The 15,241-nt window shown below is 34.2% G+C and overlaps 1 protein-coding gene across 1 annotated transcript; it reads right to left on the bottom strand.

Moving 5' to 3' along the window:
• Positions 1-13,276: 13,276 nt before the first annotated feature.
• LOC110864553 (abscisic acid receptor PYR1) lies at positions 13,277-14,311 on the bottom strand. The gene has a single exon (XM_022113657.2). The coding sequence runs from the start codon at positions 14,221-14,223 to the stop codon at positions 13,564-13,566; it is 660 nt and encodes a 219-aa protein (XP_021969349.1). The 5' UTR covers positions 14,224-14,311; the 3' UTR covers positions 13,277-13,563.
• Between the last annotated feature and the right edge of the window lie 930 nt (positions 14,312-15,241).

The raw sequence follows: 15,241 nt of genomic DNA, 5'->3' as shown, positions 1-15,241 counted from the left end.
AGCATAACGCCCATCTAACCCAAGTTTTCGTCACCAAAACTTTTACCCACTGTGGTAAAATAATATTTTGGGAATTTAAAGATTTTTAATAATTTTTACCTTGCTCATAACCTGCGGTTATGGCTACGGTTCGGTAAATACCGAATATGCCCTTTTTGGCCAAAACGGGAGTTCTACAAGGTCTTTTGACCCGATTCCAGTTGCTACTGGTTTTAAATAATAAATAAAGTATTTTAAGCTTTATAAGCTGTGCGGGAAACTCAGATTTCCTGTAGAACTCGAAAAGCCCTTTTAAAGTCTTTAAAATGACCGAAAAGCCCCTACGGGGCATAATATAAACTTAAACTCGTTACGGGCATTACGGAAGGTATCCTACTGATACCAAAATACTTTTAAGGCATATTGACTTAGGAAATAAGCGTAGGACACTTATGGTTAACCGTTTCGCCTATTTACGCACACGGTACGGCTCATGGAACTAGTTTTCGTGCAATAGCCGATATGGGTCAAATTATATTATTTGAACCCCAAAATCCAGAGTGTGAACCATTAACCCATATATAACAAGTCTCTGAACTTGTTGGGTCAGAATCATACTCCATTCTCGGTTTTCGCCTTTTCGTGCGAATTAACCATACCTATGTATCGGAATCAACCGGTTTAAGCTACGACTAATATAAGGACCGTTAGGATTCTAAGAGGTTAATTAAAACCTTCGTTCCAGATTAGGAGCCCCAGTAAAAGCTATCGGTGACTTGATCTAAATTAAGGATTTATACTTGCAAAGGTAAATACTTTAACTTATTTCCCCTATAAGGGCTTGGGTTACGGTATATTAATACCGCTTGATTGAGCATTATATAATTCCATCGATTAGGTGGTTAATTGATTAAATATGATTGGCTCATTTAAACAGTTTTGTTGCTTATAAGCCTTTGGGGGTTTAATGACCGTTGTCCCGGATATCCTTGGCATCATTTTACGAAATGGCCACGACCATCGACATCCCGGTGTAGGCGTACACCCGGTATAAAGTGTCGACATTAAAATTAAAAGACGTAGCCGTTGGTTTTCATACTACGGTTTTACGCAAACGTGGTGTGTCTATAAATCTTTAACCCGGCACGACCCGGGCTACTGAACGCATAAAAGAACATGTAAAACGTTCACAAGATCATTATGAATTTTCCCAAGTTATAAAAGAGTTTGTGCCTTGTGCATTCAAATCAATTTTAAATAAACATTTTCAAATGTGTCAGTTAAATGTATTTACCAGTGTAAACTGACGTATTTTCCCCAAAAAGATTAAGTGCAGGTACCTAAACGTAATTGGCTGGTATTAGCTCCCTAGCGTCGGGATAAGCCTCGCAAGCTTGATTGCAGTATCTGATGGAACAATACTTTATGTTTACTTACGATCCACTGTGGATATATTCAACCCCTGTAATACATTTTGATATTACGATCAGAGGTTGAAATTTATATATTTATCTTATGCTTCCGCTGTGCATTATATAATTGTGTGGTTTGACTATATTGTTGCCAACATCGTCACGGTAATCCCCCACCGGGCCCACCGGTGAGACACGTGGAAATCGGGGTGTGACAGAAATATACGAGTCGGATAACCTTATACGGCCCGTATAAAGGTGTCGTATACATTATATACGACCAGACATAAATCTTATTCTCACATGGTGTATACGAGTCGTATAAGGTTATACGGCCCCTATAGAATAAATTGAACTGACAAAAACCTTTATCAGTTCACTTTATTCTATAAGGGTCGTATAACTTTACACGGCCCGTATACACTACGTGAGAATAATATTTTACCACATGTGATTATTAATTCCCAAAAAAATAATAATTTTTCTTTATACATAAGACCATGTGTAGTCGATGAAATTTGGGGCGTTTTTTATAAAAGCACGCCATCCCAAATGCCCCCGAGGCGTTTTTGAACAAAAAATTGGTTTTGGCGTTTTTTTTCAACGCCCTGATTTAATTCTTTTGGCTAATTACCTTTTTCAACGCCCTGATTCAATTCTTTTGACTAATCACATGTTTCCACGTTCCATTTGTCCAATAACATTTTTTATTGTTTTCTTTTTATTTAATTCTATTACACCAAAATTCTCACATCCCCACTACACCTGTTTTAGAAAATGCTCCATAATATCTCATTACTGACTAGGTTGTCATATGTCGCAAAACAACCAAGGATAGGAACAATACCACTACACATGGCGTAAACCATTTACATAGGGTACTTACGGACAGCAATGTTCATGCGTTAGAGACTCAAGCCCACTACAAGCCACAAAATTTTAGAGTAGTACTATTTTTATTAGTTATTATATATTTATATTATTCTATATTATATTTATAGAGTAAAAATTAAATACAAATGTTTTTTAACATACTAAACGTGACAAGTAAATGGATATTTTTTCATTTACTTATTTATAATGTTTAGTTGAAAAATGTAGAAATAAAAAAACAACAAAAAATTGTGTATTTACTCTAGTAGAGTAATTATGTGCAATTACTCTACAAGTGTAAATACATGAAAAAAAAAGAAACAATTTTTTTTCCTATTATAAGACTAAAACATGTGCTTGACTAGATGAAGAAAAAATTCAAAAAAAAAACTTCTTTCACTTCTCACGTTTAATATGTTAAGACTACTTGTATAATAACCTTACCCTATATTTATATATAGAGTTAATTTAGTTTTTTGTTCGTGTGGTTTGTTGAAAATAATCATTATAGTCCATTAGTTTAAAAATTACCAAAACAATATTAGTCATTAAGTCATTTCACCAAAAACTTAAAGATAAATTGGACGGGGTTGACGGAGGTGGAAAAATGATAGTACTGGTACTATTTTGACAATTTTTAAACTAATGAATTGTAATGGTTATTTTTAACAAACCAAATTAACAAAAAAAAAAACAATTACCTATTATATATATTACAAAGCTATTTTGTCAACATCATCTACCTTTTGCTCTTCAACTTTGTGATTACATATTTAGCCTCTCAACTTTAATAAGTTTTTTTTTTTGTCATTTCTTCTCAGTTATTTTTTCAATGTAATGTTTTTTAAGTTGCCTATGTACCGATGTAAGTAGGTTATTTTATTTATTTTGAACCAGCCGCGGGTATTCGTTATGCTTATAATGGGTGTTGCTTCCGTAAACCGATAACTTTTCCATAACTTTCGAATAACCCACTAGTTAATATTTAATAAATAAGGACAAACTCTTTGATTTAAGAAAAAACACAAGTATGGCATTTGGCTACATCCGAAGTTCTTTTTCTTTTAATATATAGCACACCCAAAAAGTTTTTATTTTTATTTTTATTTTAAATACACATCATTACATCTTTAGTTATTATTATATAGAGTAGATTACAAGTTTTGTCCTTTATGTTTACATCAAATTTCAGGCGTTGTTCTTTTGGCCAAAAGTTGACAGGCGTTGTCCTTTACCTTTCAAAATCTTGCACGTTTTGTCATTTATGCCAAACCCAGTTAGAATTTTTGGTTAAATCTAGTCATGTGCCTTGCACATGAGGGCGTTGTTGTCATTTCATCTATTCAGTGACTATTATGTAAATCAACTTATGTTTAAGGACTAGTTTGTAATAAATTGAAAAATCAAACAAATATAATAGGTGCCACCATCATACTATCACCTGCTACCACCCACATTACCACCACCAGCCCAACACAACCACCCAAAATCCCATAGTTGACTCACAACACAATTTCTTGATAGGAAGTTGACTAACAAAAGAATTTGATAATCACATGTTATCGTAACCCAAACAATTGCTTGATATCCTATAATTACTAATATTTGGTTTGTCCACCATCGTGAACCCCCACCTGCCACCAATTTCCACCATTACCAACAACTATCCTTTCTAAATCCAAAAACCCACCGTCAACCCTCAAAATCTGAAAACCCCTCTCTCTAAAACTGAAAACCATCGTCTCCCTCCCCCCCTCTCTCTCTCTCTCTTTAAACTCCATTTGATTATGAAAAACGAAACAGAAACATCGATGGTGAAAACCATTTGAAAATTTGTGATGAAAAAATGATGGAGAAGAATGGGTTTTGAGTTGTTTCATTTGATTTTCTTTACTTCACCTAAAAAATCACAAAAAGGAGTTTGAACCTGCGTTTTAGAAGCTGCCGATTGTAACAGATCTGGAATCGGAGCCCTATTTCTTCGCTTATCATTTAAGATAATAAGATAACTTTTTGTTTGGCAAGAAATTTGTTGAGATACTGACCGACCACTCGATACCATCGGAAGCTCAGTTATCGTTATCCCCATGGATGAATCGAAACCTGGTCGATCTTCAGGTACTCGTCTCTCTATTTTGAGTTGATTGTTCATAGCATGATTTCGAAGCCTCCGCTATATGATCGGAGTTGTGGTGGGGTGAGGGCGGTGGGGGTGGTGGTAGCTAGGAGGGCGGTGGTGGCTGTGAGGTTGATGTTGGCTGAAATCTAGAGAGAGGGAGGAGTGAAACAAGGGTAGAGAGAGAAAGAGAGGGGGGATTAATAAGAGTGTGTGTATTTATAAAATATATAATATTAGTTTTCTAAATTAGTTTATGTTTTTTTATTAAAATAATTTTAAATATATAGGTAAAAAGACCAAATTGCCCTTGGATAACCAGATTTAACCTAAAATTCTAACTGGGTTTGGCATAAAGGACAAAACGTGCAAGATTTTGAAAGGTAAAGGACAGCGCCTGTCAACTTTTGGCCAAAAGGACAGCGCCTGAAGTTTGATGTATACATAAAGGACAAAACTTGTAATTTACTCTATTATATATATCAAATGACAACACCACTTTGCTACAGTGGTGTTGCCATTTATTTTTTCCTTTTTTTTTTCTTTTTCTTTCTTTTTTTTTGAATTTTTTTCTGTTTTACTTTTACCCTTTAATTTTTAGCATTGACTCTTACAACCCCTTAACTTTCTAAATATTTTTTAATCGAGTTTTATATCTTTATTTTTATTTACGTGTCGATATAAACATAAGTTGATTTACATTTCGACATGATTTTTTTTTGTTTATTTACGATTTTGCCCCCAATATAAAATTCGTTTTAATATTTTTTTAGAAGACTATGGTTGTGTTTTGTTTTAATTGGTTAGCTCGATTTAACTTTTATTCGTCATGCCAAGCGGTAGTTTTTCCATCGTTTTAGTTTTTTTTTTTTAGCAAAATATGGTAGCATTTTGTTTTACTTTGTTTACTCAATGTAATTTTTTTTGAGATCGTGTTATGAGTAGTATGTACAAGTAACTAAAACACAGACGTACATACTATGAGAAAGAAATATTTGACTTATTGCCCCGCAACGCGGGCGGGCAAAACCTAATTATTCTTATTTTTCATATATCAATTAGCAAAAGGCTAATTGTGAGTATCTACTATTTTTTTTATTTGGATTGCTATGTATACAAATAAGCTAAGCTCCATTATAGTACTTTCTTTTTTATCTACACTTTTTTTCTTGTTTCATTTTTCTTCCCTTACAAAACAACTTTGATGGTTTGTTTTAATTTTTAACCTTTTATGAATTTATCATTACTATTATTCTCATTATTTATTGAGAAATTGGATTCTAATAATCTTAGGTAGACGTCATTAGCCATTACTGATCCCACCTCTAAATACACACTAGCAGTCCCACCTTTTAACTATTTTGTCTTCAACAATCCTCAGTTAAAAAAAATAACAGAGTTAAAACTTACCTCGAATTGAAGCACCGTTTTCGTCGTCTGGAGCACCTTTTCAAAGGTAGTTTTACATCAATCAACTCGTATTCTCGTTCTAACAAAAAAAAAAAAAAACCCTAAAACATCAGTTTGAAATTCGAAAAAAAAAACTTAACCCTTTAAAAGTTATATACTATGGTGGTTGGCAACCTTTCGCTCCTGTTTGTACTATGGTGGTTGGCAACCTTTCGCTCCTGTTTGTTTTGTTCATCACTATTTCTATATGCTATATTTTTAAATTTAGAGCACTTTAAAAGTTATAATGCGTAATTTACATCTTATGTAAGAGTTTTGATTTAGAAAATTGTGGTGTTTTATACCCACCTTAGATCTGAGTTTTATATCTAACTTTTAGATGGAATTAATTCAAATTTTATTATGTATTCCTTTTTTTGCTCTTTGTTTTGTAGATTTAGAATTTCTAATGGTGAGGTGATCAAAGATTTCTTATTAACTGTCAATTTGTCATGGATTCTATAGTATGTTTGATTAAATATTTTATTTTTGTTTGGAATATTACCGCTAACCAAATTAAATATTAACTAGTATTAAACACCCCCCGCGTTGCGGCGGGGGCGTGCACTAATGCGACACTGATGTCAGCGACCACCAACACTGAAGTTGCGGTGTTAATGCGAAGAAATTAAACCGAAACGTAAAACATAGAATAAAATAACTAAGTTGATCTAGAACTTGCGTGTTACGATGAACCCGCGTCAATTTTTTCTCGTTTGACAGGTTCATCGTAATCTATATATAATATATATCATTACCACTATACAAACCATAATGCATACATTACAACAACCATTGCATCAATATGTTGCAAATTATATTTATCCAAGATTTTGGCTAAATTAATTAGATTATTATAAATAATAATAATTTACAAATAAAACAACACAACTTTGAATGGATCAAACCGATTGAATATGGTAAGATAATGAAACCATTATTTGATTAGGGTACAACCACTTAAGCACAATTTACAACCATACATACATACAAAAAGATTGAATTTGGTAAGGTAAGGGTGTAAGGGGTGCTCACCTAATAGGTGAGTCCCCTCTCTTACGCCAAACCAATCCTCGTGTGCCACGTCAACTCCCCTCTTAAACTCCCCTAACAACCTAAATTGGTGGCGGCACTCCCCTCTTAGGTGAATTGGTTTTTTTTTTTTTTAAAAAAAAAAAAGAAAAGCATTGATTGGTCCCTTCTCCCTCTCTCCTCTCTCTCTCCTCCCCCTCTCTTCGGCACCTCCCCACCGGATTCACACCCTCTCTCTAACTCACCTAATGGATGGCAGCACACACCTAATAGGCATTTTGGGTCACCGCATGGGGTTGCCGAAGGCACCCCGTGCACCCTAATGAAACCATTGTTATTTGATTAAGGTACAACCACTTAAGCACACATTACAACCTATATTTGATTGATGTACAACCAATAAAACACAAGTTACACACAAATGTCTATTTTTTGTGGTTTAACGGCCCCGTTGTAGCGGGCGGGTCCTAATTCAACCTAGTTATTATTTCTATGTTTTACGTTTCTATCAATTTTTTCTGAGTTAACACGCCGCAGTGTGCGTGTGCGTTTCAACGTTTTTACGTCAACTTTTTGTTCGGTTTAACAGTCCCGTCACAAAGCACGGATGATAAATACTAGTTTAATTACAGAAATGATGTGATATACTGAAGGTATAAAATAATTATTTTATAACAATATTGAGCATTACTTTATATTTATGATGATTAAATATTATTAATGCTGAAGCCAATAATGAATCATGCCATTGTTGTTATATACTATGGTGGTTGGCAACCTTTCGCTCCTGTTTGTTTTGTTCATCACTATTTCTATATGCTATATTTTTAAATTTAGAGCACTTTAAAAGTTATAATGCATAATTTACATCTTATGTAAGAGTTTTGATTTAGAAAATTGTGGTGTTTTATACCCACCTTAGATCTGAGTTTTATATCTAACTTTTAGATGGAATTAATTCAAATTTTATTATGTATTCCTTTTTTTGCTCTTTGTTTTGTAGATTTAGAATTTCTAATGGTGAGGTGATCAAAGATTTCTTATTAACTGTCAATTTGTCATGGATTCTATAGTATGTTTGATTAAATATTTTATTTTTGTTTGGAATATTACCGCTAACCAAATTAAATATTAACTAGTATTAAACACCCCCCGCGTTGCGGCGGGGGCGTGCACTAATGCGACACTGATGTCAGCGACCACCAACACTGAAGTTGCGGTGTTAATGCGAAGAAATTAAACCGAAACGTAAAACATAGAATAAAATAACTAAGTTGATCTAGAACTTGCGTGTTACGATGAACCCGCGTCAATTTTTTCTCGTTTGACAGGTTCATCGTAATCTATATATAATATATATCATTACCACTATACAAACCATAATGCATACATTACAACAACCATTGCATCAATATGTTGCAAATTATATTTATCCAAGATTTTGGCTAAATTAATTAGATTATTATAAATAATAATATAATAATTTACAAATAAAACAACACAACTTTGAATGGATCAAACCGATTGAATATGTTAAGATAATGAAACCATTATTTGATTAGGGTACAACCAATTAAGCATAATTTACAACCATACATACATACAAAAAGATTGAATTTGGTAAGGTAATGAAACCATTGTTATTTGATTAAGGTACAACCACTTAAGCACACATTACAACCTATATTTGATTGATGTACAACCAATAAAACACAAGTTACACACAAATGTTTCTATTTAATAGTATATAAATAACGGAGTGAATTTAACAAAACTGAGGATAGCAATAAATAACTGGGCGTTTGGTTGGGAACTTCTTTTAAGAAAAACGTGTAAAATGAATTGGAGTTTGAAATAATTGAACTTGGAATAAAATTTGTTAAAGGATTTGATATGTGGATGAACTAAATGTTGGGGAAATTTCAAAAACCGGACGATCAGAGAGGCGTGTAGTCACTCTCAGATCAAATTATTTCGGTGGTTCACTCGAATAATTCAATCGGATACAACTCTGATTTCGAGAAATTGAACTAGTGTATGTTGTTTGTGTGAATTGATGAACCAGAAATGTGACCAAAAAATTGTCTACGAAAATTGAGAGTTTTGGGGTGTAACTGCCCAATGGCAGTTAATCCAATTTTTTGGACAAAACTGTCATTTAACTGCCCCTTGGACCCCGCCAGGGGCTGCCGCCCTTTGGACCCTGCTCCCAGGGGCGCTGGCCCCTTAGAACCCCCGTAGAGTACGGGCTCCGCCCGTACACTTCGAATAATAATAACTCAAACAAGCGTGCACTCCCGCACCTCCTAACTTGCTTGATATGTATTATTATTCGCTTTGATCACCAAGTCAATCCCTGATTACACTAAAATATCTAACACTAAAATCTATCGAATAAATGGAACTTTTGGTTGACAAAACAAAGTCATAAATGAATTGAAAACAATGGCCGTCGTCACATGCCATCGCCACAACCTCCACCCGGCCACACCACTATTGATTTGATTTCGGTTGATAGTGGCGATGGCAAGTTCTAATCGTGGATTTCTTTCATCACCTCCTAATGCGGGAACAATAAAAAAAATCATATGGGTTGATGGTTTTAAAATCTAAATTGATAGATTTCTAACATCTGAAATGGACAGATTGATTGATCACTGATTGCTCAAAAATGGGTTAAACTCAACTTATTAGTATTGATACTAGTCCATGGCTTTATAGCCTAGTGACATTTTGGGAGTGAGATAAGACTTTGGGACCAATAGGTTCTGAGTTCGATTCCCACAAGGGGGTTTTCCCATATTTATTGGGTTTCCTCCTGAATTGGTGTATAGGTATTATGCCTAGTGGAGATGGATATGATCGGATGGTTCCATTGGTGGCACGATGATATTCCAATGGTCCGTCAGTGATCCAAATTTGCTGTTAAAAAAAAAGTATTGATACTAAGTTTACTTGAATGACATGAACAAAGGATGATAAATGAAACTAAATGTACAAACATTAACGAGTGTTCATAAATATAAATGAAGAGTCGAAGAGCTGGAAAATGTGTTTATGCTCGTTCGCTTAATTAGATGGAACAACTTTTTAATTACTTTTGTTCATATATTAAAATATTAAATATATCTTATCTATACTATAATAAAAGAGGAACTAGAGTTGTCACATGTCATTTTTTTTTTTGCCTTCTTAATTTTTTTTTCCGGTCTAAATATTTTTCACAGTTTTATTGAGTCTATTTTAACCAACTCCATATTATTTTACGCAACTAAACTAATAATTCTTTTAATTTGTATTTATATATATTTGAATTCAAAAACTTGTTTTATCATCAATTAAATTGTTCAATCATATATTTTTAGAATTTTACAAACCGAAAACGATTTTATAGCCAAGTAGGATCCAACAGAAAATTTTAAAAACCTTTAATCATATATTTACATATTGAAAGATTTAATATTTATTATGATTTGTTAAATTCCATAATATTTTTTTTTTGTCATTTCACTGTAGCACGAAATATTCTAGTAATTTGTTTCATTTCATCCCATATATTGATTGATTTATGAAATAGATTATAACTTATCATTTTTTTATAACTATACGTAATACATAATTTCAATTAAAAAAATTATGCATTATATCGTTTTTATTTTTCAACTCGTGTAATACACTGGATCTAACTTAATATCTACGTATATAAACAAACTCTCAGTCAATTGATTCAATAATGATTCACCAAAAGTTTTACCTCCAACACCATCATCTCTCTAGGACAAACTATAACAAAAAAGAAAGCAACAATCATAAACTTATTACATTAATATTGCAAAAAGAAATGGGCCCACAGGAGTTCAATTTGTCCAATGAGAATACATTAAAAGATATCAAACTCCAACGTTTACACTTGGTCAACATAAACACCCAAAATGCCCTAGTATTGTTATATACCCAAGTAATTAGGGCTATAAATGGAATTTCCTATTTCACATCTTCCTACATTCGATACAACGTTAGTCCTTGTCAACATGTTGGCAAGTTAAGATCATATATCAACAAAATATAAGTGAGTGGTTCCTTTTCATAGATACTATTTATAAACGTATATTATTTGCTACTTTGGTCCATGTTTGAATATCGGATAAACTTAAAGGGTAAAAGTGGAAATTATTTCGGACGGTCATGGATGCCTTATTTTACGTTTAGGTGACATAATGATTACAAAGACAATAATAATAATAATAATAATAATAATGTACAACTAATTATTAATCATTTGACTACAACAAACCCGGTTTTAGCCATTCAAAATTGAACTAGAAGAGCAAAAGAATATTGCAATTGGTTATAAATGATTGTCATTTGGGTCATGCTCATAATCCATGTCACACTCTATCCCCACCTCTTATAGTTATTATTCCCCACTCACACAACTATATTTCTTTATTGTCCTTCATCATTGTATAAACTCTAAAACAACTCCTTGTCTATGCGAATAATGCTACATTTAAAATTTGACTTAAAATTACACTTATCTTTCCATTCTAACAATGTCATGTTTACCAAATATTTCAACAATATGAACATGGTTGACTTAATGAACAACATGATAGCATCCTGAGTAACTTCTCATTTCTTGTCTTCCGTGACAGTGGCGAAGTTTGACCAAAAGTTTTGGAACCCAATAAAAGTTTTCTATCGCTATGTTTCAGGTTAATATGTTCGGGTCGGGTAAAATAATAATAACTCCAAATAAAACTAAATAATCTTCATTCATTCAAACGACTCGTTCTTACATATAAAAAAAAACTAAATTTGAACCCTCAAGTTTCATTTATATAAAAACTGATTTCAAACTTTCTTTAAACTCACTTTAAGTTTAAAAACCATTATAATAAATTACTAATAGCGCCATTATTCATGTTTTTTTAACTCAATACAAAAATTTGAATGATTTTTTTGGACAATAAACTTGGTAGGAGCATGGAATTTTTAGAGAAAATAATTGTTGGGACGGACCTATATAATTTTAAAAATTTTGAACGAAAAATCGGAAAAATTACACTACTAACCGGAAAATTGACGGAGGCGGGTGCACCCCCTTTCCCCTTAAAAGCTCCGCCCCTGTTCCACGAAAACCAGAATGTAGCGATGTATATTACTATATTAGTTGCACCATTTGTTGATCTTTCACCACACCTCTTTTGCTAAACCGCAAACGATCAATAGATGATCCAAAGAAATTCACAAGGTATGGTAAAAGATCAACAAATGTCAATATATATACTCGTATTTGTAACCATAAAACATGTTAATTTAGCAACAAGTCAACAAAAGGCATTCCTGAAGAAGAAGAAGAAGAAGAAGAAGAAGAAGGGTCCAAAGTGAAAATAAAGCCAACATCATCGGGTCACTTTCCTCATCTTTCTTGTAGCGACCCACTTTTAAGATTTCCAGCAAAGTGTTACATAATGGAGCTTCAAACTCTCATATAATGGATCAATAGCAGCCACAAACTTTAAACGGATATAACGTTTCTTTTTTAGTTACATGCCCATAGGATATGAACGAATACGTCTAACCAAGCTGCGCATGTTGACAAACTACTTAACGTATATTACACGACTCTTAAAACAAAATTACTTCATTTTTTAATAGCAAACTAAACTACTCCTAAATACATCTGTATATGCGCGTTTTAGGATTTGAATCCTCCATCTTTTGCACAGAAAAGAGACATCTTACCACCACATCACAACTCCGAATTTAAATTCAAATACTTTCTATAGTTATTTAATTGCGTTTTCAATCGTAAAACATTTGAGCGACGAATATGATCAATAAACAAGTTTATTTAATTGTATAGCTCATTTATTACGTTAAATTTTAATATTAGATGTTACCTGCACAATCTAGAGCTTACGTATAAAAATATAATGCAAGAGTAAGTGCTCCAAACAATAACAATTCTTTTATAAGTGTGCATCTAACTTTTGTGTTTTTGATAGAGACGCATTAATTTCCGATGTGGCATCTTATCTTAAAGTCATAATAATTGATTAAAATATAACTAACCATGACTTCAGTTTTTTTTTTTTCAACCGCAAATTTTGAATCACTGACTGACCATTCAAACGTAAGTTATAAAGAAAAGACCCGGTGTTCCAAGTGACCCAGATTCGATTCATGTCCTTCACCATTTAGTTTCGGTGGCATCTGGGTTTTACCTCACCGCACTGGCATGACTTCAAACGAGTGTTCCCGTGCTTCGGCCTTAAGTGGGGGTTTTCCCGTTTCGAAAATGGGTGTATCCTGATATGTGGGAGCTCATTTGAAATATTCGTGGAACGTTAATAAAAACTAACTAATAACTTAACAAATTAATAACAGTTTTTCCATGTGAAAGTAAAAATAAAAAACACATTCACAAATTAAACACTTCAATGACGAAAATGCCCCCAATATACAATTCACAGTGGCAAGTGGCAAGTGGCAGCCCATCATTACAGACAAAGGGTGATTTTGTAACTTCCATACAAACATTAAATAAAAAAAAAAAACTCACAAATTTTTGATTTCAATGAAAATAAAAAAAAATGATAAAGTGTGGCTGGACTTTTTTCCATTTTCTTTTTCTTTCTTATTTATTTATTTTTTTGGGGCTGTGGAATTAAAAACCATAACCAATTAACACCAGCATCACCTGAGATTCAGATTCTTAATAGACGCGCCACCGTCAACCGCCATCGCTTCCGTCACCGCCGCCAGTTTCTGCAGATTCAACTTCACAACAGTATCAGCAAACAACCTCGTATCCTCCTCAGTATTCCCCTCAGGCACATCAACAACGTAAGACTCCAAAACAACCGTAACCGAATCATCATTCTCTGTAACAACCTCGTGAACGGTCGTGACAGCATGATAGTTTCTCAACCGGTGTTCACCACCAATAATAGTGAACGCCATCACGTGGTTGTCATCATCCAACAAGTCTAACCGCTCGGTGCTAGTGGCCGCCGGTAAGCCGGAGATGACGTTGACATCGCGCGTGCACCCCACTTCCATTTTGAAGTTTTCACCGACGGTGCAGCTTTTGATGAAGTGTTTGTAAGTTTGGGGTTTGTCGAACCGGCGGACGACGGACCAGACGACGTCGACCGGCGCGTGGATGTGTTGGGCGAGTAGGGAAGAACATTGGGAGGGTGAGAGATGGTAGGTGTGGAAGTTGGATACGAAGGTTTTGAGTTGGTTGAACTCGTGTTCGGTTAAGCCTGGTGGGAGGGAGAGGTGGTGGGTAGTTGTGGTGGTTTGTGGTGGTGGGTTTTGGTGTTCCGGTGTGGAGGTGCCGGCTTGCTCCATGTTTGTTGACGTTGGGTGATCCGGGTGAGTGAGGAGGAGAGAGAAAGAGGGTGTGGGGGATAGATAAGGACTAGATTTGTTTAGTTTATAAAAGATGACTTTGAGGTAGCGTGAGGGTAAAGTAGGAAAATGTATTTTTTTTCAATGTTTTGGACCATGAGTTAAAGACTATTTATTGATGTTGTAAAAATCGTGATTGGTCGGTGATTAATCGCTAGTCGGTTAGTAACTAAGTAATTTTTCATTACTCAGTTCACTAAACGCTAGTCGGGTCTAGTCGGACCAAGTTGGGCCTAGTCGGGCCTAATCAGACCAAGTTGGACCTAGTTGGTCAGCCAAAAATTGGCGATCCTGACAAAAAACCTGTATATTCCGGCCAAAACCTCTAAATTCCGACCAGTTTCTAACCAAATAATGTGAATTCCAATAATTAATCTAGTATAAAAATGTGTATATGTATACATAAAACTCAAGATTACATATAAAAGACGCGGTCCGATTAATCCCGAGCAATCTTGAGTAGTCGTTCGTCCCAACTTCACCGGCCGACTAGCGAGTTCTCCAACCTTGCTATTTATGGCTTTGGTTATTACTTATTTGAACATCCCCCGCTACTATTCACAACACTGATTAAAGTTTAAAATTCAGGGTTGTCACAATATTTTAAACCTTAACCGTTTTAGATCTTATTTTTTTTCTTCAACCCTAAACCATTTCAAACATTCACATTACACAATTTTACATTAAAAAAAGGCTTGTGGGTGTGTGGTCCCCACCATTTCAACCGAACCAGTTCAGCGGACTAACCGGACCACCATAGTCAAAGTGCTACCACACTGGTGGTCCGAAATGTGGACACGTAAAGCATAATGCTCTTATTTGGACACTCTTACCTTCTATGACATGTATAATGTTATACGTGTCATATAGCTTTTTCATTTTTCAAAAAATATAGTTACCATCATATCAAGTCTAACGGTTGGGCATGTATAGTCTCGTATAATCGTATAGGTCTATA

Source organism: Helianthus annuus, chromosome 6, assembly GCF_002127325.2.
Source record: "Helianthus annuus cultivar XRQ/B chromosome 6, HanXRQr2.0-SUNRISE, whole genome shotgun sequence".
NCBI classification, from domain to species: domain Eukaryota; kingdom Viridiplantae; phylum Streptophyta; class Magnoliopsida; order Asterales; family Asteraceae; genus Helianthus; species Helianthus annuus.
This window is presented reverse-complemented; position numbering and strand designations above follow the sequence as displayed.